At 38.5% G+C, this 26,156-nt stretch overlaps 1 protein-coding gene and 1 non-coding gene across 2 annotated transcripts in view; both read left to right on the forward strand.

Moving 5' to 3' along the window:
- KCNB2 (potassium voltage-gated channel subfamily B member 2) overlaps positions 1-25,683 on the forward strand; it is a 353,107-nt gene extending 327,424 nt beyond the window's left edge. The window contains exon 2 of the mRNA XM_063080116.1: positions 23,530-25,683. Coding sequence (XP_062936186.1) covers positions 23,530-25,683 — 2,154 coding nt within the window. The remainder of the gene's footprint in view (positions 1-23,529) is intronic.
- On the forward strand, positions 11,945-12,051 carry LOC134364284 (U6 spliceosomal RNA). The gene has a single exon (XR_010021826.1). It is a non-coding gene; the product is annotated as a U6 spliceosomal RNA (small nuclear RNA).
- Positions 25,684-26,156: the final 473 nt, after the last annotated feature.

Raw genomic sequence — 26,156 nt, forward strand, 5'->3', positions numbered from 1 at the left:
AATGGAAAGCATTCTCCACTCCTTGAATTCCCTCTTCCCCCATATCCATTCCATCCCCAGAAAGGAAATGAGCAACTTGAACCAAGTAGAAAGTCAATGCAATTGTTTAGAAATGGGAAGCTAGGGTCTGAATAACAAGGGAGGGAGAAGAGGTGTGGACTGGGAAAAAAGATCCTAAAGAATGAATGAATAGAACTTGGTGAATTGGACGTGAAGCTTAAGGGAGAAGAGTTATACACAGACAAAGATATGGACATAGAATATTAGACCAGGGAAAAAGCTTTAATTCCCAGGTTCAAAAAATGAAATAAAGGCAGTACTAATAATAGAAATAGAAAAATTAGATATGATTTGTTCCAGGAAGGTGGGATGGAGGGCAACTTTATGAGTTTCCTTTTTTGACTGTTAGGGTAGAGGAACCAATGGTAGTGGAAATAACACAGAGGAGATTGGAAATGTGGAATTGGGCTCAGGAAACTGTTTCTAAATCAGGAGATCCACGGAGAAAATCCATGAGATCTTAGGAACCCCCTGAAACCTTGTGCAAAGAAATGATATTAATTTGTTTATATTAGGGGTTAATTTGAAATCGCTTTTGCTCCCACATGCTTTTGCAGAAGGTTGGTTAAATAGAAAAGATTGTTGATTATAAAGGAAGTTTCTAGACATGAACAACAGTATGTTATTAAGCTGAGAAGGAAAACATTTCCTTGTGAGACTTTTTCGATGACTACTAAAGTTGAGAAATGATTTAACTATTTAGAGAGTGTAAATCAAAAGGAAATAAACACATCTATAGCTAAGAAAAACCAAGAATCAAAAGGTTGAATTTAGCTCCAAATGTACTTGCAGTGGAATGAGGATAAATACTACAATCAGTTGACTAAAAGCAGTCATTAATATGTGCAATATCACCTTTATTATAATGTTCAGATAAAAAAGAAAGCCAAAAAGAGATGGTATAAATGAGAGAGAATTTACTTATCCTTAAAAGAGCATATGGTCATTTTATTAAAAATTAGAATAAATCCCAGAGTTAAAAGACTGAGTCCTAATCAATAAACCAACTCTATCTAAAATATTGCATACTGGCAATTGTATGCAACATGAATAAAGCCAAGTATTTTGGTTTCAGTTCAAACAATTTTTATTCTGTCAATGGGTTGAGATTGGGAGAGGGAAAAACTGATTATATACTGTTTATTTAAGTAGTAAATTTTTGAAAGAATGATGGTCCCTTGTACCAAAACCGTATTTCTGCAGTCATATCAACCTTAGAATTAGGCATAATAGCCAAATGTTTTGTGGTTTAATTTAAAGGATTTCACTAATCAAAAATATCTCCATTGCCTGAAATTCTACTGATAAGGGTATATTCATGTGGGTCGAGCTACATGTAACCAGACTGTCATAGTGGTATCAGGTTGGTAGGACAAGAGCCAGAGGTAAAGGTTGCTGGACAGATATTTTGATAAAGAAAAGAAGGGATAGCGAAAGGGACGGGGAGCAGCAGCAGTGCTGTGTTAGGGAACCCTGAGCAGCCCTAAAGAGGCTCAGGGGAAGGGACAGGAAGGCAGGTACGTGAAGGGTGTACAGGGGAGAAGGGAGAGAGTTAAGTAAAACTTTCCCCACAATGTCCCCAGGCTGGCCAGGAATGCCAATATGCAACTGGGCAATTATGGTCTAATTTTCAGCCTACATAGTCATGTTTTTACCGAGAGCAAATTAGTTCCTTTCAGCTTATTCCTATTGTGAATTTTGGTGTCCTTTGTTTATCTGCCAAATCTGTGGTACCTGACAATCTCACAACCATATCATTAGGATGAGAACGTTAAAGCAAAAAGATCAAGCAGCATAAAAGTTGTGCCTTTTGCGGCAGTGCTAAGTCATCATCTGCCTGTGCTTTGTTCTCTTGTCTACTTAGACTTCTAGAAGCAAACACCCTTTATGCAATGAGAAAATGGGGATGTGAGAATGACACCTTAGTTTTTTTATTATTATGTTAACTCTCTTTTATTTACATAGAAAGCTTAGAATGTGTTTTCCTTAGCTTAATGTCTTAGAAAATAAGATTAAGAAAGTCTAAGGGCCATAGATGGTATTTGTTCTATTTGCATTTGCATGAATAAAAATTTGATGAAAATAACACACACATTCAATGGGCATTCTTTAGGTCAAATACTCAGACCTGGACAAATCCTAGAAACCCCTTTTTAAGGGATTCTAAACTAGTTTGTAAACGATGTGGCAAAATGAACTTTGCATGTTTTATTATGTTTATCTAAATGATCCAAAACCATGAAATATTACTCTGATACTCTGATAGTAGAAGAAAAACTGTTGACTTGGGTTCTCCTGGTGCCTGAACCTTTCAGCCTCCTCGAGGCCATTTAATGTGGCGCAGCTGGCCACTGGTAGCCTGGGCTCATTGGATTTCAGTTTTATGTGCAATTTAATTTAATGGGTTTAGTCATGCCCTCTGCCTGTTTGGGAAGGTTGAATTTTAGCTTCTTGGCATATACAAAACTGGCCTGGCATTTAGAAGTCTTAGAAGTCTAAAAGACAAAGCTGTGCTCAATAACCAACCCTGCAAACAACAGCTGTGACCACAAACAAAATAGCATTTATTTGTCAGTAAATAGTGTAGAAAGGGCTTTTGTTCACACACAGGTCTTTTTCACCATGTCCTCAAGAACAACTAGCAATATTTATCAGTGTTATCATCTCTAAAGGATGTATACATCTGTTTGTGTATATACTTGCATGCATTTATATGTGTGCATATGTTATGCCATAGAATTAAGGTGCTTCTGTGAAATTTTTCACTGTGAAAAATTTCTGTGAAATTTTTTGCATATTTATGTGTCTTCAGCACTATTTGGAAGAACAGCTCCAGCTGGTTTGTGGAAAGGTTGGGGTTTCCATAGCCCTGTCCACTAAGTCTTCTTCTCTCAGCAGTGGCACCTAAGGCATTCTGAAAACCACACAAGAAAGTGATTCTTACTACGGAGATAAAGAAAGATTTTTTTAAAAGATGTAGTTTTTAAACTGGGCCTGATTCAAAGTTGTAGTGTAACACACACTTTCTAGACAGACACTCCTTTGTGCCAGTAGAAGGAAAGGGATCTGTGCTAGCCTTCAGACATGACCTCCAACCTCCCCTTGACTGCTGGTGAATATTTTACAGGCCACAGGAAATGCAGTGTGGTCAGAGGCTGTCACAGGGTAACCATGTGTAGGTCAAAAACTGACAAACTGATTGCATTTGACCTTCAGAAATATTTTAAACCTCTACCTAAAATGTGAGAAATTCAAACATGAAAATGTTTAGGCTATATATAAAAATTATCTGAACATTTGTCATAATATACTCAGTATATTCTTACCTGTAGACTAAATATCACAATGGTTGACTTTTGCCTTGCTAACCAGGAATCATTGTCTTTGTCTATGAAAAGTATTTGTTGAATATATGCATTAATATTAGCCACTGTTAAATAAGCAATTATTTGGTGCTATATATATTTAAGCTCTAATCTTCATCTTATCATCTCTATTACCTGAAGAATAGATGCCTCATAGCTGGGTGAATGATAAAACTGGGATTTCAACCCAAAACATGACCTATTAGCTAAGGTTGTAGTTTAAAATTATAGATGTTAGGTTTAAAACAGTGAAGAAAAACAAGGATCACAGAGGCGGGCAAGAGGTTCGAGGGAAGCTTTAATGAAAGCGCCCCGAGGCGAGGTTCCATGGCTTCCGGGACGTCATGCCCGAGCAAATGCAGGTGGGGTTTTTATAAGGGAGGGCCGCTGTTGGACAGCAGCCCAGATATGGTGCGTAGCTGTGTAAAGTTAAGTTTCAGTTTCCTGCATAGGTTCTGTTTTCCCTGATGTGATGCGGCCCTGAGCCGTTGCTCTAATGGCGGGAGATCTCTTGGAAAGTGACCTTCGGGTTGAGCAGGAAAGTCCCAGGGGCAGGTCCAACAAGATGGAGGCCCCAGTACCATTTTGCTGACTTACCCGTATTCCACCAGCCCAACAATAGAACCAATTATTTTAATATTAACTATTTGTCATATATAACTCTTATGTGATCAACAAACATTTACCTAATCAAAAATTGGATCTTTAATCTTATTTTGAGAAAAATCATACAACTTAAAACCTCACATGATATTTAGAAACCAATATCAATCAATGGTCTACCAATAATGCTAACTTCTATTGAATCTGGAAAGATTTAATCAAAAGTTTAAAAATAGTATCCCAATATAGCTGTAATGACCAGGTATAATTTAACATATGGCATTTCCGTATAACGAAGGTTTAAGTATTAAATAGCTTTGCTAGTGATTAATGAAAATATATCACCCCAACTTATATCCTGGGAAATATTGTGAAGTAAACTACTTGAATTTTATTCAAAACCCCAAATAGAGAAGTATCAAACAGAAGCAACAGAATGTTTCTTTTGGCGACAGAAGTAGGGAAAGTTATAAATAAGGGGCGAGAAATTTTAATGTCAGAACTAAAAAAGAGCCAATATCCTACAACACAGAAGCTATATACAGGTAGATAAATTGTCAAAGTCCTAAGCCAAAGTACTTTTGAAAAAGTAAGAGTTCTGTCCTTTTGGATGGGGGGAGTGTGGATGGTAGCCTACCTTCTCTCCCATTGATAGAATCTCCCACTTCCATTTCCAGAGTTCAGCCTGGAAACATTAAGATCACATTACCTTTATACGGATCATCAAATATAACAATAATTATAATTTAATATTAACAACTATTATTATCATGATTTGGGTAGGAATATGGCCTAGTACCTACACATAAACATCAACATTTTCCAAAACACTACTTACCCTTCCTGAAATTTTCTGTTCTATTCCCATCTACTCTATTTCACTTTTTTTTCAATGCTGTTTATGATTCTCAAATTGATTTATGACTGACCAATGGGTTGAGCTGCACATAGATAGCTGCCACCATGTTTTGGCAGGACCTGCTTTTACTAGGACTGAATAGCAGAGAGGCAGGAATACATAGTACTTACCGGTGCTTTTTATTTAAAAAAAAAAAAATGATAATTCCTCAGCAGTTTTAACTTATAAACCACTAATAGAGGATGAGTTTTAAAACTGGTTTTTTACATTTCCTAACCTCAGAGACATTTCTTGTTGCTAACTTAACTCTTTCAATTTGTTATTTTGTAGTATTTTCTTATTTATCTTTTTCTGCGTCCTGCTGATATAAGTGACTTTTACAGCTTCTGGGCCCACATGTTCTAAATTGCCCTGGTATTTAGAATGCAGGTGTTAATTACCTACTTAACAAACCATAGTTGTTTACTACCAACAGTAAATACAACTTAGTTTCCCCCAATTAAACTGGTTTTCCTGCTGACTAGGGTTGCAAACCCTTTCCTCTCCTTTTCAAATGACATCAGATTTACTTTTTGAAGGAAATATACGTAATGACTGAATCAAGGTGTCGGGAAGGTCATGCTCCTTCTGAAGACGCTGGGGAAAAATCCTTCCTTGGCTCTTCCTAGATGCAGGTGGTTGCTGTCAATCCTCGGCATTCTTCGGCTTATAGCTGCACCACTCTAATCTCTACCTCCATTGTCACGTGGCCATATTTCCTCTGTGTGCCTTTCTGTGTCTTTTACCGCTTTCTTAAATACACCAGTCATTGGATTTAGGGCCTACCCAAATCGAATATGACCTTATCTTAACTAGTTATATATGCAAAGATCCTATTTCCAAATAAGGTCACATTCTGAGGTTATAGGTGTACATGAATCTTTGGGGAATACTATTTGTCTTTGTCCATTTCTGCTGCTATAACAAAATACTTTTGACTGAATAATTTATAAACAACAGAAATTTATTTACCAGAGTCCAGGAGGCTAGGAAGTCCAAGATCAAGGCACCAGCAGATTTGGTGTCTGATGAGGACTCTCTCACTGCTCCAAAGATGGTGCATTGTTGATGTGTCCTCATATGGTGGAAAAGGCAAGCAGACTCCCTTCAGCCTCTTTTATGAGGCAATTAATCCCATTCATGAGAGTAGATCCCTCATGACTTACTCATCTCCCAAAAGGCACCACCTCTTAACATTATTGTGTTGTGGATTAAGTTTCAACATATGAAGTTTGGAGGGACACAAACATTAAGTCTGTAAAACAATTCAACACAGTATTCTGACTTTACAAAGGGACCAGACATTTATTTCTACCAAACTTACTGAAATCAGTCAGCAACAACCACGGAAATGGGCTAAATGGCAATCACACAGGAAAGAGCACACTAATGTTAAACAGGAAGTCGTTAAGAATAAAGTTCTTCTATCCCAACATTATAGGCTAATTAGTAATTCTGTCCAAAACTCTATAGTCCATATGAAAAAAAAGCATTTAATTATCATAAAAATACTGGTATTTATATAGAAAGGTATAACTTCAAAAACACTTTCACATGCATTATATAATTTCAGCACTACAACCTAGTAATGCAATGAAATGATCATGATTAGCCCCAGTCTACAGATGAAGAAATAGCCTCCATGTCTTGACTCAGGTCATGCAGTTAATTCAGACACTTATGCAGAACCAGGATGAGGTTCAATTTATCTGACTCAAAATCCAGCATTCTTTCCATAGCCAAATGGAATTGTATTATGTGAAAGTGTTTAAAGCAATGGCTTTCAACGTTAGGCTGGGAGAGGAGACCAGGGTGGAATTAGAGACGACTGCAGCATTATCCATGAGGCTTTTTCTAGCTAACTACACCCACTGACCCCAGAACCTCTGAACAGTGTTGAAAAGCTTCATAGAGCCTGAGAATCCATCCCAGCCCCAGCACTGGGATCCACTGTTTAAAAATCTATGGAAGAGCCTCGAATTAGGATTTTTTTTTTTAAGTGATATGCATTCGTGTCTGAGGTCAGTGCCTCTCAAACTCAAATGCACCTATGAATCACTTGGGAATCTTTGTAAAATGCAGGTTCTATTCGGTGGGCCTGAGGTGGGGCCTGAAATTCTGCATTTCTTATCTGCTGCCAGGTGACACTACTGGTTCCAGGACCCCATTTTGAGTGGCGAGGCCTTAAGTAGCCCTCATAATAGAACCCAGGAGCAACCCTATGCAGATAACAGAATGTGTCTGTGTGATTGCAGAAAATGTCCACATCAGAAAGCTATAAAAAGCAGGACCCCTCTGCCCAATAAACACCTCCTCAGTCTGTAGTAGGTACATAAGTGCTTGGGCCATTCAAATCATGAGTTAGATTGTTGCTGCCAAAAGAAGCTAAACAGAACTCAGTGAAAGGCTCACGTTTGAGAATCTCAGCTTCACGCTGTGAAGAACACCTGACATTCTTACAGTAAAAGCATCAGCGAGACACGGCAGCTCACAGGGCACTAGGACACAGCTCAGCAGCCTTCCCCTAGTAGCAAATGTAAAGTGAGTCCGGCAAGTTTTCTGCCATCACAGCTGGATTTGGCTCCCATCTAACTTTTCCCTTGGCTGGGCTGCTCCATTTCAGCAGGACCCTCCCATGTCTTCTGTTTTCTGGCATTTTATAACTTGGTCTTAATGATGTTGACCCCAAAAGTACTTTTCAGAAGAGGTTTACTGTAGTGATTCATTAAAAGGAAAAATGATTGCATTATGGCTTTTGTTTTTTTCTTTCTTTGAAGCTTCCAGGACACAGTCTTTAGATATGAGGATAATGGTGGAAATAAATCCTTGCAATTCTCTGTTAATGATGACTGATGAGCTGATGAGGCCAACTAGGTGTCCAAGGAACAAAGCCAGTTTTTAATGGTACTTTAATTCTAGAAATTTAGAAGACTTCCTTGCAGAAATTAGAAATTGGAATGGGTGAGAAATAATTCAACAAATGAGCATGCTTTCAGAGAACTAGTATAAATGGGTCTTTAAACTAGTCTTTACCCTGTGTGATTTCAGGATATACACTTATGATAAAATTTATAAAAGAAAATAGTTCTGGTAAATAGTATGTGTCTCATAATTTTTTCATGTACCAATAAACTGTTGTTTAAGTCTGAGAGAATTTTTTCTATTTCAAAACCTGAAGTTCTTACTAGAATGTTCTTTAATATGAGGAAATATTATTTTCAAAGGTAAGTGAGGATTTAAGTCAAGGATCACTCTGAGTTTTTGACCTCCTTGATATAATAATGGACATTGTCAGAGCTACTCGGTGTTCCTGGTAAACTTCCTGGTAAATGAAAGAGTCCTAGACTCTTCCATCTCCACAGTTAGCAAGGTTGAGATTCCACTTCATTAATATATTTATAGCAGACCCCCTTCTTTCCCTTTACTATTGCTACTGTAGCAGAAACTACTCTTCTTGTCTTCAGTTGTACCCTCAATCAGTCCCACACATTGTGGTCAGTGATCTTTCTAAAATGCAAATCTCAGCATACCATTCCTTCACTTCAAAGCCTTCAATGGCTTTTACTCCTTACAACAGTGTCCTCAAGCTTTTGCAAACAACAGCATCACCTGGGGGACTTGTTAAAATACAGATTGCTGGGCCTCTCTCCACAGTTTCTGATCCAGGAGGTACGGTGTGGGGCCTGAGAATTTGTTTTTCCAACAAGTTACCACACAATGCCAGCGTTGCTGGTCCGATGCTGCTAGTCCAGGGACCACACTTTGAAGAAAACTGGTCTGCAGAAGGAAGCCCATCAAATTCTTCGTTATTGCATCTAGTCCCCTTCAGAATTTGTCCATTGCCTAACTTCCCAGAAGTGTCCCATCCCCACTCTTCTCTGTGCCTCCATCTGCGTCCAATCACACCACTCTCCCTGAAATCAAGACTGTCCCAGTTGGTCGTGCAGGTTGTGCACTGCAAAAATAATGGAGGTACCATTCACATTATGATCTCTTGATTGGTACCCTACGGAGCTGACCAATGCACAGGCCACACCCTTACATGCAACAGCCCTGTAATCATCACAAACACTTCCATGCCATGCCTCTTTATGGATGCCCTCAGCCACACCAAATTACTTGGAATTTTCTGAGCAAACCATAATCTTTTGGCCTTCAAAGCCTTTGCCTACCCTGTCCTCTTGGCTTGTGATGCTCTTTATCCCCTTTTCTGCATGGAAACTTGGTTGCATCCTATGAGGTCTCCCTCTCAGAAAGAAGCTTTATGATTAGAATTGTCCATAGAGTAAAGAAAACATTTTTTTTTTTTTTTGTCTTTTTCCGTGACCGGCACTCAGCTAGTGAGTGCACCGGCCATTCCTATATAGGATCCGAACCCGCGGCGGGAGCATCGCTGCACTCCCAGCGCAGCACTCTCCCGAGTGTGCCACGGGCTCGGCCCTAAAGAAAACATTTTTCCAACAGGAAAAGGAAGAATGTTCTAGAATCTGGATAGAGCTATAAATATTCTGGTGTTCAAAACACTCTAAGTGTTCAAAATCTGTTTTTTCTTCCTCAGGTTTTCATCAATCATCTTTTTAAAGAATTAGAAAACTGATAAGGAGAAAAGCAAGGGAGGCTCCTTTCCGTTTTCTTATTTTATTCTAGGTCTCCACATATCTAAGATGTTTTATTTATATGCATATGGTATTTTAACAAATTACATTTGCAAATACTCATTAATTAAGTGAAATATTCAGTAGTCTCAAGTTTACACTTTTGTGACATTTTTATTACTTTTCTGTAGGATTTTACTCTTTTTTTTCCTTCTTCCCCCCCCCATCCCCCTATCCCAGGACTTTACTTCTGATTGCATGGAACAGTTATATATAATGCATGTGTGCTTGTGTGTTTGTATTTTTTAATGGATAACCTCCATTATTAATTCTTCTCAGTGGCTTAACAGACTGAATCTACCCAGATCTATACATAAAACTATCACTTCATTAATTGGTTGGATTAACTGTGCACTCCAAATTATACTCAGAAAAAAAAAGTGATATAGAATGAATTCAGAACTTTTCTTTAAGAAAATTTATCCTGTGTGAATGTGAAGCTCAAAGCCAGTATGTAGTCAAAAGCTGCCTTCCCAAAGAATAAGGTTAAAAAAAGGCAATCTTTTCAGGATAATGAAAAGAAGAAAGAAAAGATTAATAAATAGTATAGGGCATAAAACTAGGAAAAGATTATGTTGTTGAACTTGTGAAGCTGTTCTGTTATCTCAAAACAGTTTGTGATATGGATTTCTATTGTTTAAAAAAAATCTATAGCTGTTTAAAGCTTTTATGCTGACTTTGTGCAACATTAAAGCAACCAAAAATGACAAAGGATCTGTCCTATTCTTCTTGGGTGCTTAGAAAATATTTGGTTTCTTTAAGGTCCATTCTCATTTTCTCCAGTTCTGTGGACCCCTCCCTTCTTTTTTTGATTATTCACTTATTCAAAATAGATTTGCAAAGTGCCTGTTCTATGTTAGGCACTGTAAGAAATTCTGCTGTCATAGTTTTCCGTAATTCTAAAATCTTGTTTGAGAAACAAAAGTGTCTTATATGAAATTGCCAGATGATTATTCAAGAAGGTTGTAAGATTTTATGAGTGTAACAGAACATGATTAAAACTCTGGCTAACTTAAGCTGGAAAGGGGGAGGGGAAGAGACTGTTTATTGAGAGGTAGAGTTCAAAGGCATAAACAGTCTCTCCAGAATGGGAGTCCTTTTTCTGGAGCACTACCACTAATGTGACTTCATCCCAGAAACTTCTAATCTCCAAGTTTCTCAGTTCAAATTTCAGATTTTCAGAAGCAAGAAAATCTGATTGGGCCATCGTGGAGCAAGAATTGTCCCCAGGATCAACATGCCAAGGAGATAGAGTTGCCAGATCAAATATAGGATGCCTAATTAAATTTGAATTTCAGATAGACAGCAAATACTTTTTTTGTATAATTATATCTCATACAAGAATGTGATTCAAATATAACTAGGCATCCAGTATTTCTATTTCCTAAATCTGGCTACTCTGCAAGGAGGCAGCTCTCTGAGTACAGGCAAGGCTGCAAAGGTAGACCTTGTGAGTTCAAGTAAATGCAAAAAGTGTCCATTGCAGCTCTTGTGTATTTGTTGAACACAGGGAATAATGGTGTAAGCATTCAGAGGACTGCTTTGCTCAACTTCCCTGAGTTCGCTTTAGCTCAGCTGAGTGGAAGAGGAGGCGTCTTAAGAGGCTGGCAGCTCTTAAGAAAAGTCAAACTTAGGTAATTCTTGATTTACTTTCACCATTAACAGCACCTGCTGTTCTCATGGCTCTACTAATTGTGCCGTGCACATGAACATGCTCTTTCAATATTGTGGAATATTGAAAGAACTACCTACCACTTAGGCTTTTGGGGTTACTGACAGACTGAAGAACTGGGTTCCTCTTATGATTCAACAGTAATTGAGATATGACTTGGAATATTCTCAAATAAGTATAATAATTAACATTTTTTAGTACTTTACAGTTTTAGAAAGGGCTATCTATCTTTGTTTTTGTTTGTTTGTTTTTTGGGGTTTTTTTGTCCTCAAAACAATGCTATATAGGTAAGCAAAATGAGTATTTTGCACATTTTCTATATGGGAATACTGAGTCCCAGAAAAGCTAATTATGGTGTACAGGCTCACAAAGCTAACAAAGTATGTCAGAACCAGGATTCAAACTCAGGCCTATTGACTCTAAATCCCATTTTACTACCACCCCTTCCCACTGCTAGGCACTTATTAGACTCCCTTGATCTTTGTTTTTTCATGTATAAATTAAGAAAGGGAATGTTTCTAATATTTCTTCCAGCTTGAGTGTTCTGTGATTTTTGCAGTCTACAAATGCTAAACTACCGAGTTAAATGAAAACCTGTTCAAAGGATGCACTCCATTCATTCTCTTCTTGTGCCCTTTCCCCAGACTCTGTCATTCATACATAATGAGGATGGTCTAAACATTTATGTTATGTGCTCGTTTCAGCAGCACATATACCAAAATTGGAATGAAACAGAGAAGACTAGCATGGGCCCTGTGCAAGGATGACACACAGATTCATGAAGTGCTCTGTATTTTTTTGCCAACTATACATCCAACAAGGGATTAATATTCAGACTATGCAAGGAACTCACACAACTTAACAGTAAAAAAACAAATAACCCAATTAAAAAATGGGCAAAGGAGATGAATAGACATTTTTCAAAAGACATACAAAAGGCCAACAAGTATATAATAAAATGCTCAACATCACGAATCATCAGGGACATGCAAATCAAAACCACACTGAGATATCATCTCACCTCAGTTAGACTGGCTATTATCAAAGAGACAGAGAATAACAAATGCTGGCAAGGATGTGGAGAAAGGGGAACTCTTCCACGCTGTTTGTGGGAATGTAAAATAGTGCAGTCATTATGGAAAACAGTATGGAGGTTTCTCAAACAACTGCAGACAGAACTACCAGATGATACAGCAATCCCACTTCTGGATATATACCCAAAGGAATGGAAATCATTGTGTTAAAGGGATACCTGCACTGCCATGTTTATTGCAGCTCTATTTACAATAGCCAGGATATAGAATCAACCTAAATGTCTATTGAGGACTGCATAAGGAAAATGTGATATATATACACAATGAAATACTACTAAACCATAAAGAAGAATGAAATTCTGCCATTCACAGCAACATGAATGAGCTTGGAGAAAACTATGCTAAGTGAAACAAGCCAGGCACAAAAAGAGAAATACCACATGTCCTCACTCAGAAGTGGGAGTGAAAGAAGGAAGGAAGAAAGGAAGGAGAGAAGGAAGGAAGGAAGGAAGGAAGGAAGGAAGGAAGGAAGGAAGGAAGGAAGGAAGGAAGGAAGGAAGGAAGGAAGGAAAAGAAAGAAAGAAAGAAAGAAAGAATCACAATAATGCATTGAACTTTTGGAAGGAGAGAATAGACCTGTGGTTATTAGAGGTGAGAGAGGGGCAGGGGAGCGTTAGTGAGAAATTGGTTAATAGACACAAGGAATGGTTATGTTTTGTAAAGATGAACGTACTAATTATTCCAATTTGATCATCACACATTGTACACAGGTATTGATATTCAATTCTGTACCCAACAAATATGCTTAATCAATTATTTTTCAATAAAATAAATAAAAATAAAAATAAACACTTATGTTGTGCTTTCCCAAGAGGGAGGCTCACTGGCTACAAGAGAGGGAAGCCATGGCCCTCCTTTGAGGAGCTGGGAGCAGCAGTGATGTGTGCACTCTGCCCAGCTTGGCCACTCTCCATTTTCCCTCGTGGGCTCCTGAAGACTCCATGAGAACAAATTACCTAAGAAGACATTGCCTAATCATTGGAGAGGGTGTAAGAGGAATATTGTCTCCACCTCACTGTTGCTCCTTTCTTTGCAGAGTTACTACAAATAATATTAAACTTTAATTCACCAGCATTCACCTAATGACTCACTTCCTAAAATCTAATCTTTTAAAATACAGAAATGTGTTATGGGCAGTGAAACAAAGAGATACCAAAAAAAATAGCAGACAGTACCTTTAGTTATAATATAACCAAAAACCCTCCTCCCAAACACTTGGTTTTTTGTATGTGATAATAAAAACAGAAAGAATTTGCCCAATAGTGTGCGGAACTGGCTTGCTGCTCACCCCTAACCCACCTTACGCTGAATGAAAGGCACTGCACAGGCTTACTGCTGACATCAACTTGTGCATGGACGACCCCTCACTCAATAGCACCAGAGATCAGGGAAGAAGGGAATTCCTGGGTTCTTGTTATCTCCAGGTCCAAAATAATTTTTAAAACAACTGAAATCTTGCAGTGATGCTCATTCTTTGCATGTGGTCATGAGGTATTGGCACATAAGAGATTTATGCCTGTATGTGCAAATCAGCTGAGCATACTTAAACATGGGGTCTCTTTTGTTCTGAGAAGGCCAGGGAAACAATTGGGAGAAGAAAGGGTTAGTAGCAACAAAGGGACTTCAGCCTCAGAAGAGACACATGTGGTTCAACGAATATGAGAAGCTAGAACTAAAAGTTTCTTCCTTTGGTGGAAATCAAAGGACTTACATTCTGGTTTGCTGTGTCCAGTAATCTTCTGGCAAATAGCTAAAAACAGAAGACAAGTGAATGAAAAGCATGATATTCTTATTAACTCTTCACCTCTTCCTTCAATAAGTGGTTTGGCCTTTGGTTTATAGGCTCAGAAATGCCAACATGTTGTGTCCCTATTCTGAAAGTAGAAAATTACTGGTGTTTCTAAGAATGCTTGTCACAAGCCTTTTCCTTCCTGCCAACTTGAACAAGTTAGTCCCCCCCTGAAAATTTTTCTCATCATGTTTCTCCATGTTATTTTCCATTACTGATCAGGTTTGAAAAAACATATACTCTATTCCACTAGGAAGATAAAGCAGGAGTGCTATATAGTTAAGAGTTTAAAATTCACTTTCTGTTGCCTCTCAGTATATATTTATGAAAGGAAGGGAGGAGAGGTAAAGAGAGAGGGGAGAGAGAAAGTGACCAAGGACCTTCCTGTGGAAGGCACAGAAGGTTCCATGAATTTTTGTCAAGTGGTAAATGCTGGTGAATATACAGCAGATTATCACAGCTGAGGCCCAGGCTAGAAAACTCTCTGCATATTTTAAGATGAGAAGAAGGTTAAGTCCACCTGAAGCAACTTCAGTCCAACTCTTTAATAAATTAGATGGTTCAGTCAAAAGGAAAATAAGGTACCATTATCCGTGTTTGTCATTCAAACCACTGCTTTGGAGAAAGAATGTGATTGAAATCGTTAAAAATATGAATATTAAAAAGGTCTGGAGTTGTATTTAAATGGCAGATAAACAGTTTTAATGTTTCTTATTCCCTCCCAGGGCTGGCCAAAGGCTTTTTCCAAACAAATCTTCAGCTTTTTTTATAGTGATCACACTTTTACTTATTTATTTATTTCATTTAGAACAGTACTGTTTCTTTTTTTTTTAATTTATTTTATTTATTGAATCAAAGTTGATTATACATATTTTGGGGGTTGAACATTGAGGTCAAATCAATATTACTAACATATATATTGTTACAAATCATAATTATTCTTTATGCCCCTTATCCAATCTCTCCCCTTCCCCCACTCCATCCCCTCTCCCCCCTCTAATTGCCCTAGGTTTCTTCTCTCCTTCTGAAAGAATAATGGTTACTCTGTTGATTTGTTGCCTAGATGATCTGTCCAATGCTGAGAGGTCTGGTCAGGTCCCCCAATATTATCATAGAGCAGATGCTTCTCCTGTCACTCTGAAATGGGCTTTGTGGAGAGAGACATTCTCTTCTTTTCTTTATCTCTGCTGGTGACTCTCCTTGTGTGAATGCACTCCAGTGGCTAGCGGACCATCTGTGTGGTACTTGTGGTGGCTAGCCCTTTCGCAGCAGCAATGGTTATTGTGGTGGCTGTGATAGGCCACCCACGTGGAGGTGATGTTTTTGGCATGCTCCTTGGTGCTGACGGTGTGCCTGGTTGTAGGGTTTGTCCAGTCCCCTTCTCCATGCCCCAGGTCCCCGGGCAGGCCCTGAGGTGCTGGCACAGTGTGCCTGGTTGTGGGGGGGGGTCCAGTTCCCAACTCCAGGACTCAGATCCCCGGGCAGGCCCCAAGGCACTGAGCCAGTTTGATCCTCAACAACCCTCCCAGGCAGATGAGGCAAATGTGAGGTGCCTCATTTTGCAGATGAGGGAATTGAAGCTCAGAAAGGCAACTGGCTTGTCTGTGCAGCCAACAGAGGTAGAGCCACGTGTTTTAGTTCCTTGTCCTGTGTTTTTTTCCACCACAAAACAACCATATCTTGAAAGGATTAACATCAAGATGTGGTACAACTGAGGCAAGTCTCCAGGTGTCTTAGTTCTTCTTGCAAATGAGGAGAAAAAAAGTTTTATCCAGGAAGAATGTCTATTCCCAGTTACTAAATGCTTGAAACATACACAGTGCAATATTTTTCAAAGCATTTCCTTTTGAATTTTTTTTAATTTTATCTTCTCAATATACATTGTAGTTGATTTTCGTGACCCTTTACCCATTCCTGCCCCCCCTCCCCCCACATATCTGTTTACTTGTCTTAAAGAGTTCAAGGAATTGTTGTGATTGTTGTGTCTTCTTCCCCTCCAACCCTTTATTTGTTTGTGTATTTATTTATTTATTTATTTTTAGCTCCCACCAATAAGTGAGAACATGTGGTATTTCTCTTTTTGTGCCTGACTTGTTTCACTTAATATAATTTTCTCTAAGTCCATCCATGTTGCAAATGGTAGTATTTCATTCTTTTTTATAGCAGAGTAGTATTCCATAGTGTAGAAAAAACACAGTTCCCTATCCACTCATCTGATGATGGACATTTGGGCTGGTTCCAACTCTTGGCTATTGTAAAGAGTGCTGCAATAAAGATGGGAGTACAGGTATCCCTTCGGCATGATGATTTCCATTCCTCTGGGTATATTTCCAGCAGTGGAATAGCTGGGTCATATGGTAGATCTGTCTGTAATTGTTTGAGGAACCTCCATACCATTTTCCATAAAGGCTGCACCATTTTGCAGTCCCACCAACAGTGTATGAGAGTTCCTTTTTCTCGGCAACCTCTCCAGCACTTATCATTCTCAGTCTTTTGGACATTAGCCATCCTGACTGGAATGAGATGGTATCTCAAAGTGGTTTTGATTTGTATTTCCCAGATGCTGAGTGATGTTGAGCATTTTTTCATGTGTCTGTTGGCCATTCATTTATCTTCCTCTGAGAAATGCCTATTCAGCTCCTTTGCTCATTTTTTAATTGGGTTATTTGTTTTTTTGCTGTGAAGTTGTTTGAGTTCCTTGTATATTCTGGATATTAATCCTTCATCAGATGTATATTTTGCAAATATTTTCTCCCACTCTGTTGGTTGTCTTTTCACTCTGTTGATTGTTTCTTTTGCTGTGCAGAAGCTTTTTAGTTTGATATAATCCCATTTGTTTAATTTTCCTTTAGTTGCCTGTGCTTTTGGGGTCATATTCATGAAGTCTGTATCCACTCCTACTTCCTGGAGTGTTTCCCCTATGTTTTCTTTAAGGAGTTTTATTGTTTCAGGATGTATATTTAATTCTTTAATCCATTTTGAGTTGATTTTGGTATATGATGAGAGGTACAGGTCTAGTTTCATTCTCCTACATATGAATATCCACTTTTCCCAGCACGATTTGCTGAAGAGGCAGTCTCTTCCCCAGTGTGTAGACTTGATGCCTTTGTCAAAGATCAGATGGCTGTAGCTGTATGGGTTGATTTCTGGGTTCTCTATTCTATTCCATTGATCAATGTGTCTGTTTTTATGCCAGCATCTTGCTGCTTTGGTTATTATAGCCTGATAATATAGTTGAAAGTCAGGTAGTGTTATACCTCCAGCTTTATTTTTTTTTTTTTGCTCAGGATTGCTTTGGCTATGCATGGTCTTTTGTTATTCCATATAAATGTCTGGATAGTTTTTTCCATTTCTGAGAAAAATGTCATTGGAATTTTGAGGGGGATTGCATCGAATCTGTAGATCAGTTTGGGTAATATGGACATTTTCACAATGTTAATTCTTCGATCCAAGAGCATGGGATATCTTTCCATCTTCTTGTGTCCTCTTTAATTTCTCTCAGCAGTGGTTTGTAGTTCTCTTCATAGAGGTTTTTCACATCCTTGGTTAACTTTATTCCTAAGAATTTTATTTTTTGGTTGCTATTGTAAATGGGCTAGCTTTCTTGCCTTTTGAATTTTTTATTTAAGCAACAAAATTTAATTTTGGCCATTCAACTCAACCAAAATGGCAGGATCAATTGTGACTTGTCCTTGATTTGATTTACACACATTACTGAAATTAGCAAAATGTTTAATTTACATGAAAAATCACCAAATGTTAGAGGTGAAAGGAACCCTGGAGATGACCTAATCCAAATCTCCAAGGGGGCTTGACCAACATCACACAAATAATTGCTTGGAATCTCTACTTCTCTTACTGTGTGCAAACATAAGTCTATTTGCTAGAGCTGAGAGAAACAGTTCAACTCCTGCCAGCTATGGAGGCCAGTTGTTGGAGGGATTAAAAACCTGAGTCAGTTATATCCTAATTTGTGCATAGTTATGATGAACAAAGATTTCACATCATGATTAAGTAGGATTCACTTCAGGGATGCAAGGATGGTTTGACATATTCATTTGTTCAAATGCAAATCAATCAATATGATACACCACATCAACAAAATCAAGGACAAAACTGGATAATCATCTCAATTGACACAGAAAATGCATTAGACTAAACATACCTTCATGATAAAGACTCTCAACAAATTAGGTATTAAAGTATCTCAACACAATAAAAGCCATATATGACAAACCCACTGCCAGTATCATTCTGAATAGGGAAAAGCTGAAAACTTTTCCTTTAAGAATAGCAACAAGACGAGGATGCCCACTACTATCACCACTCCTATTTAACATAGTATTGGAAGTACCAGCCAGAACAATCAGGCAAGAGAAGGAAATAAAGGACATCCAGATTGGAAAAGACAAAGTCAAACTGTCCCTGTTTGCAGATGACACAATCCTATGTATAGAAAAACGTAAAGACTCTACCAAATAATTCCTAGAGCTGATAAACAAATTCAATAAAGCTGCAGGATACAAAATCAATATGCAAAATTCAGTTGTGTTTTTATACTCCAAGAATGAACTAGCAGAAAAAGAAATCAAGAAAGCCATTCCATTTACAATAGCTACCAAAAGAATAAAATACATAGGAATAAATTTAACCAATGAGGTGAAAGATCTCTACAATGTAAACATCAAATCACAACTGAAAGAAATTAAAGAGGACACAAAAGATGAAAGACATTACATGTTCATGGATTGGAATAATTAACATTATGGAAATGCCTATATTACCCAAAACAATCTACAGATCCAATGCAATCCCCATCAAAATATCATTGGCATTCTTCACAGAAATAGAAAAAACAATCCTAACATTCATATGGAACAACAAAAGACCCCAAATAGCCAAAGCAATCCTGAGCAAATAAATAAATAAATAAAGCCAGAGGCATTACACTACCTGACTTCAAATTATACTACAAAAATATCATAACCAAAGCAGCATAGTAGTGGCATAAAAACAGACACACAGACTGATGCAATAAAATAAATAACCCAGAAATCAGTCCACATCCTACAGCCAACTGATCTTTGACAAAGGCACAAGAACATACATTGGTAAAAGGACATCCTCTTCAATAAATGGTGCTGGGAAAACTGGACATTCATACATAGAAGAATGAAACTAGACCTGTACATCTCACCATATACCAAAATCAACTCAAAATGGATTAAAGAATTAAATATAAGACCTGAAACTATAAAACTCCTAGAAGAAAACATGGGGGAAACACCTCAGGAATAAGATTGGGCAGACTTTATAATGGGATTATATCAAACTAAAAAGCTTCTGCACAGCAAAGGAAAAATTCAGTGGATTGAAAAGACAACCAACAGAGTGGGAGAAAATATTTGCAAATTATGCATCTGACAAGGGATTGATTTCCAGAATATACAAGGAACTCAATCAACTTAGTAAAAAAAACAAATAATCTGATTAAAAAATGGGCAAAGGAGCTGAATAGATATTTCTCAAAAGAAGATATAAAATGTCCCATAGGTACATGAAAAAATGCTCAACATCACAAACCATCAGAGAAATGCAAATCAAGACCACAATGAGATAATATCTCATCCCAGTTAGACTTGCTATTTTCAAAAAGACAGAAAATGATGAATGCTGGTGAGGATGCAGAAAAAGGGGAATGCTTCTACACTGTGGGTGGGACTGTAAATTAGTACAGCCATTATGAAAAATAGTATGGAGGGTTCTGAAACAACTGCAGATCCAACTACCTTATGATCCAGCAATCCCACTGCTGGATATATACCCGAAGGAGTGGAAATCATCACATCAAAGGGAAACCTGCACTTCCATGTTTATTGCAGCTCTGTTTACAATAGCCAAGATATGGAACCAACCTAAGTGTCTATTGACAAACAACTGGATAAGGAAAATTGTGGTATATATACACAATCAAATACTACTCAGCCATAAAAGAGAATGAAATTCCACCATTTGCAGCAACATGGATGAGCTTGGAGAAAATCATGTTAAGCGAAATAAGCCAGACACAAAAAGAGAAATATCACATGTCCTCATTCATAAGCGGGAGCTAAAAAGTAAATAAACAAAGAAATAAAGGATGAAAGAAACAAACAAAGAAAAAAACAACCACCACAATAATACATAGAAATTTCAGAAGGAGAGAACAGAACTATGGTTACTAGAGGTGAGAAAGGGAGATGGGGAGAGGGTTAGGGAGAAATTGGGTAACGAACACAAAGAATAATCACATTTTGTAATGATAAATATGCTAATTATCCTGATATGATTATCATATATTGTACACGAATACTGATAGTCAACTATGTACCTTACAAATATGTATAGCCAATTATATTTCAATTAAAAAACAGAAGCAATACCAAAGCACCATAAGAGTTTGCTGTATTAAAGTCAATATTTATGTTTAGAAGTGCATCCTGTAGCTTAAAGCAAAATTTCACATTTATTATATTTATCATGTTTTAAAAAACCAATTCTACAGGAAGACAATAAACTTGCATTTAGCTTATTGTTCTACACATCACCTTTGATATACTGAATAATTTGTCTAAAGTGCAGCCTTTCTGAGAGAACTCTAAGCTTTGCAAGATATTTGAAATAAATCATTCCTCTAAATTGAGAGCAAATGGGATTTGACAGGTTAAAGTTGAACATGAGACAGAAAATAATATACTTTAATACTTTATGGTTTCTTTAACATGAATGTGTGGTTGCTAAGGGTTTGACTGTTTGGTTTTTTCTTCAGTAATTCTTTTTCTTCAAGAATTTACTGCAAGTCATGTTGTGCATATTCTAAATTTCCAAGTGTTAAAGGTAGCCATATTTGTTTTATTGTGATCTACTAGACTATAGACAATTTCTTAAATTGTGATCTACTAGATTATAGACCACAGTCTATGGTTTATAGACTGTATGAACTATACAGTGTTTCGTTATTTCCCAAAATTAGCTGCAGAAGTAAAATGGCCTACAATCCAGCTCTGACTGTGGAGTCAAGGAAAACCGAAGGCCCATCTTGGGCCATCCACTTTGTTCTTCGTCCAAAAGATTGGAAGATAACAGAATGGATTAATTGGCATCTCTACTTTTCTCCTCTCTCTCTCTCTCTGAAGTGATAAACATCAGTAAAAATGCATCCAAAATGGGCAAGTGAACAGATTAGGATATGTGGAAAATCTAGTGTATGGATTATCAGCACAGGAAAGATGGCAGCAATCCCAATATTAAAATACCAAAGGTATATTAGCAACAGTGTGACCTGCTAGAAAATACATAGTAGGACCTGGTTCCTTATGGTAAGAGCATAAGAATGCATAGGATATGAGTAGTCCTTCTTTGGGAATATTTTAGTGACAGAATATTGCAGATGTCACGCTGCCGTTGGCTTCTGAGAGTAGGATTCAAGGCAAGCATTCCCAACTTGTCTTTAACAAACCATCTGGATCTGTTATCCATACATTTATCTAACCCTTCTCGAGGGAGTTTCTAACTTTAGACTTCACAGTCTCTTGCCGGAGATGAAGAGAACCTTTTTCTATTGTAATTCACTGATGTTCATTTTTAAAGGAAATTCTGAAGCATACTCAAGTAAAAAGAACTTCACCTACTTCTAAGAAAAAACACTGTTTTTTAAAGATCCATAAGTCTTTATTTAGTACTTGTAACACATTCTGAAATACATTATATTAGAGTTTGATTAGCAATGTATGAGGAAAGATGGGAGCCAGAAGAAGAGGAAGAGAAAACAAGCAACGGTAAAGAGGAGGAATAAGAGGAGAAAGGAGGAAGGGAAAAAGAATAACCAAGAAGTAGAGAAACTTAGAGGGATAAAGAGAAGAAACTAGAGGGAGAAAGAAGTCAGAAGCCCTGATGTAAACTAATTTTTTCACAATTTAATGTGTACTGAGCTATGTGGCCTCAAGATGTTTAATCATTGTCCTTTGAAATGTTTACTACAAGTGGAGTCTCTAAATGAAACAGTCACTCTCAGGATATTTTTCTCAAAGCTACATATAATAACTGGGACCAATGGTACCTCCTAAGGTGTTGGCAAAGGTCAGGTGAAACTAAGCCAGACCTAATGTAGGTAAGAGATTTCCTACTCCACCAAGAATTGTGGGTTCCAAATGCACAATCTTTACTAAACAAAGAAGTGCTTCCTTGCATTGCCCTCAAACCTTAATCTTCCGACTTTGCCCCATAAAAGTAGAACACCGTGTTACAGTGGGGAGATCCCTTGTTGGGATGTCTATATCATGCATGATTTTACAGATTTCCCATGTACCTGTTCTTGCCCTTTGTCCAGACTGAACTCCAGGGTCATTTCAGTCTCTAACAATATGAGAACCTTTCATTTATTTAGCAATGTCTGTGTACCATGTAATCTTTACAGCAACCCTGAAGAAGCTATAGTTGTTACCTTCATTAAACAGATTTGTAAACTGAGACACAGCGAGGTTAAAAACTTGTCCAAGGTCACACAGTAAGCACTAAAGCCAGGGTTAGAACTCAGACCATCTGACTCTAAAATGCAGTACTTGATCCTCTTCTTTCTGAGCAATTCCTCTTTCCTTCCACGTCTGACATCATGCTGCTGTTTCCTCTGCCTAGAATGTCTGCCCCGCACTGAGATCACCATGGACCTTCTCCAACCTCTTCTTTATGAAACCTTCCTTGACTGAAGGAAGTTAGTGCCTAATCTTTCTTTCCCACATGATGCTGGCCAGAAGTCCTAACTTGGTTCTGATGTCAGTACTTACCACATAAATAGTATATGTTCTTAGGAGAAGCATTGTTGTACAGAGTGCCATATTCTATCTCCATGTGTAGGTCTGCATTTGTGTTTTTAGTTGTAGAATAAAACTTCTAGAGATCATGAATTCTGTCTAGTTTATGTACTATGTATAACAATTCACTTAAGGAAACATAAACCTAGTGATTAAGAAAGAAAGATTACAGATAACTAAGAGAAGATAGATGGTGACTCCCCCAAATACTATTCCAGCCATATGGGGCCCTCATCCAAATGGTGGATACCCACACAAATGTGCTAAGGACAATGGGCAGTGGGTTGGGGGGGAATGGATTTTTTTCAAGTTGCTTAGGTCATGGAATTTCAATACACATTAGGCTTCTAAATGAAATGAACTTGTAAAGAGTGAATGTATTTGTATTAGTTTGGGAATTTTAGGTTGTAAAGTTGCCTTCATAAAACCTTGGAATAACTCAGAGCATTCCATATCATTTAAAGAATCATTGATCCATATTTTTCCTAGCTGCCTAAACAAAACTAAGAGAATTTACTAACTTGAACTTTCTTCTTTTTTCCAGATTTTGGCCATCGTGTCTATCCTGTTCATCGTACTTTCCACCATTGCTTTGTCTCTCAATACACTACCGGAGCTGCAAGAAATGGATGAATTTGGACAACCCAGCGACAACCGCCAATTGGCACACGTGGAGGCTGTGTGTATTGCTTGGTTTACTATGGAGTACCTTTTACGGTTTCTATCCTCACCGAATAAATGGAAGTTCTTTAAAGGCCCACTAAACGTCATTGATCTGTTGGCCATCTTGCCATACTATGTCACCATTTTCCTCACGGAGTCCAACAAGAGTGTGCTGCAGTTCCAAAACGTGAGGCGTGTTGTCCAGATTTTTCGAATCATGCGCATCCTCAGGATCCTGAAACTTGCCAGACATTCGACAGGTCTGCAGTCTCTGGGGTTCACCCTCAGACGGAGTTACAATGAATTGGGCTTGTTGATATTGTTTTTGGCCATGGGGATAATGATATTTTCCAGCCTGGTATTTTTTGCTGAGAAGGATGAAGAGTCTACCAAGTTCACCAGTATCCCTGCATCATTTTGGTGGGCCACCATCACCATGACCACTGTCGGCTATGGTGACATTTACCCGAAAACATTACTAGGGAAAATTGTAGGAGGCCTGTGCTGTATTGCTGGGGTTCTGGTTATTGCCCTTCCTATCCCAATCATTGTGAACAATTTTTCTGAATTTTACAAAGAGCAGAAACGCCAGGAGAAGGCCATTAAAAGAAGAGAGGCTCTTGAGCGGGCTAAAAGGAATGGAAGCATCGTTTCTATGAACTTGAAGGATGCCTTTGCTCGAAGTATGGAACTGATAGATGTGGCTGTCGAGAAGGCTGGGGAATCAGCCAATATGAAGGATTCGGCCAATGACAATCACCTATCTCCAAGCAGGTGGAAGTGGGCCAGGAAGGCTCTGTCGGAAACAAGCTCCAACAAGTCTTACGAGAATAAGTACCAGGAGGTTAGCCAAAAAGACTCCCACGAGCAGCTGAACAACACTTCTTCCTCCAGCCCACAGCATCTGAGTGCCCAGAAACTGGAGATGCTGTACAATGAAATCACCAAGACACAGCCTCATTCTCACCCAAACCCGGACTGCCAAGAACAGTCTGAGAGGCCATCTGTATATGAAGAAGAGATAGAAATGGAAGAAGTGGTCTACCCACAGGAGCAGCTCGCCGTGGCACAGACCGAGGTCATCGTGGACATGAAGAGCACCTCCAGCATCGACAGCTTCACCAGTTGTGCCACCGACTTCACAGAGACGGAGAGATCGCCCCTGCCACCACCCTCTGCATCTCACTTGCAGATGAAGTTCCCAACCGAACTCACAAGGACAGAAGAGCACCAAAGAGCCAGGGGTCCCCCATTTCTAACACTAATCAGAGAGAAGGGGCCTGCTGTCAGGGATGCCACACTAGACTATGCCCCAATCGACATAACTGTGAACCTTGATGCCAGGGATTCCCAGTGTGGCCTCCATGGTCCTTCGCAGTCTGACAATGCCACCGACAGCCCTAAGAGCTCACTAAAAGGCAGCAACCCACTAAAGTCCAGACCCCTCAAAGTGAACTTTAAGGAAAATCGAAGCAGTGTACCACAGACCCCACCCAGCACAGCCAGGCCACTGCCAGTAATGACAACTGACCTTTCACTCACCACCCCGCAACATATCAGTACCATCCTCTTAGAAGAAACCCTTGCCCAGGGAGACAGACCTGTGCTGGGCACTGAGGTTTCAGCACATTGTCAGGGACCTTCCAAAGGACTGTCCCCTAGGTTCCCCAAGAAACTGTTTCCTTTCTCTTCAAGAGAGAGGAGGAGCTTCACTGAAATAGATAGTGGTGAAGATGAAAACTTCTTAGAGCTCCAAGGGGCAGGGCAGGACAAGCAGACGGACTCCAGCCCAAATTGCTTTGCAGATAAGCCTAGTGATGGAAGAGACCCTTTACAAGAAGAGGGCTGTGAGGACTCTTCCTCCCCACAGAATACAGGTCACAACTGTAGACAAGACATTTACCATGCTGCAGGGGAAGTAAAAAAGGACAGTAGTCAAGAAGGGTATAAGATGGAAAACCACTTGTTTGCCCCAGAAATTCATTCCAGCCCAGGAGACACAGGCTATTGTCCCTCACGTGAAACCAGCATGTGACTAGTTACAAAAGCAATAAAAAGCAAAACAAAACTTTTCTTAAAAACATGGTAAATATGCCTGTGAACTAAAATATGGGAAGCCCCCCCCAAAAAAAGTGCATAAAATGTTATTTTTGCATGGCATGAACAGTTTAGTTTAAGTTCTGTTTAAATAAAGAGTCAAGACTGCATTTTTGTAACAAACAAAAAATGGCTAAAGAACAGTGAACAAATAAAGAGAGCTCTATTAGGAACCAGTATTCTGCAATGTCTGACATTTTTGATCCTTTCATTTCAAATTGTAGGCAGAGTTTCAAATTTTAACTTTTATGTTACAAGGAATTTTAGAATTTGCACATGAAAGGATGAAATGTCATTGCATGCATTCATAATTATGAGGATTAAGGTGCTTTGAGCTTGCAGAATGCATGACTGTAAATAATGGGGCCGGATGCAAATGTGTCAAGAACACATGGAAACAAGTTTTTGAGA

This window comes from Cynocephalus volans, chromosome 15 (assembly GCF_027409185.1).
Source record: "Cynocephalus volans isolate mCynVol1 chromosome 15, mCynVol1.pri, whole genome shotgun sequence".
NCBI lineage: Eukaryota > Metazoa > Chordata > Mammalia > Dermoptera > Cynocephalidae > Cynocephalus > Cynocephalus volans.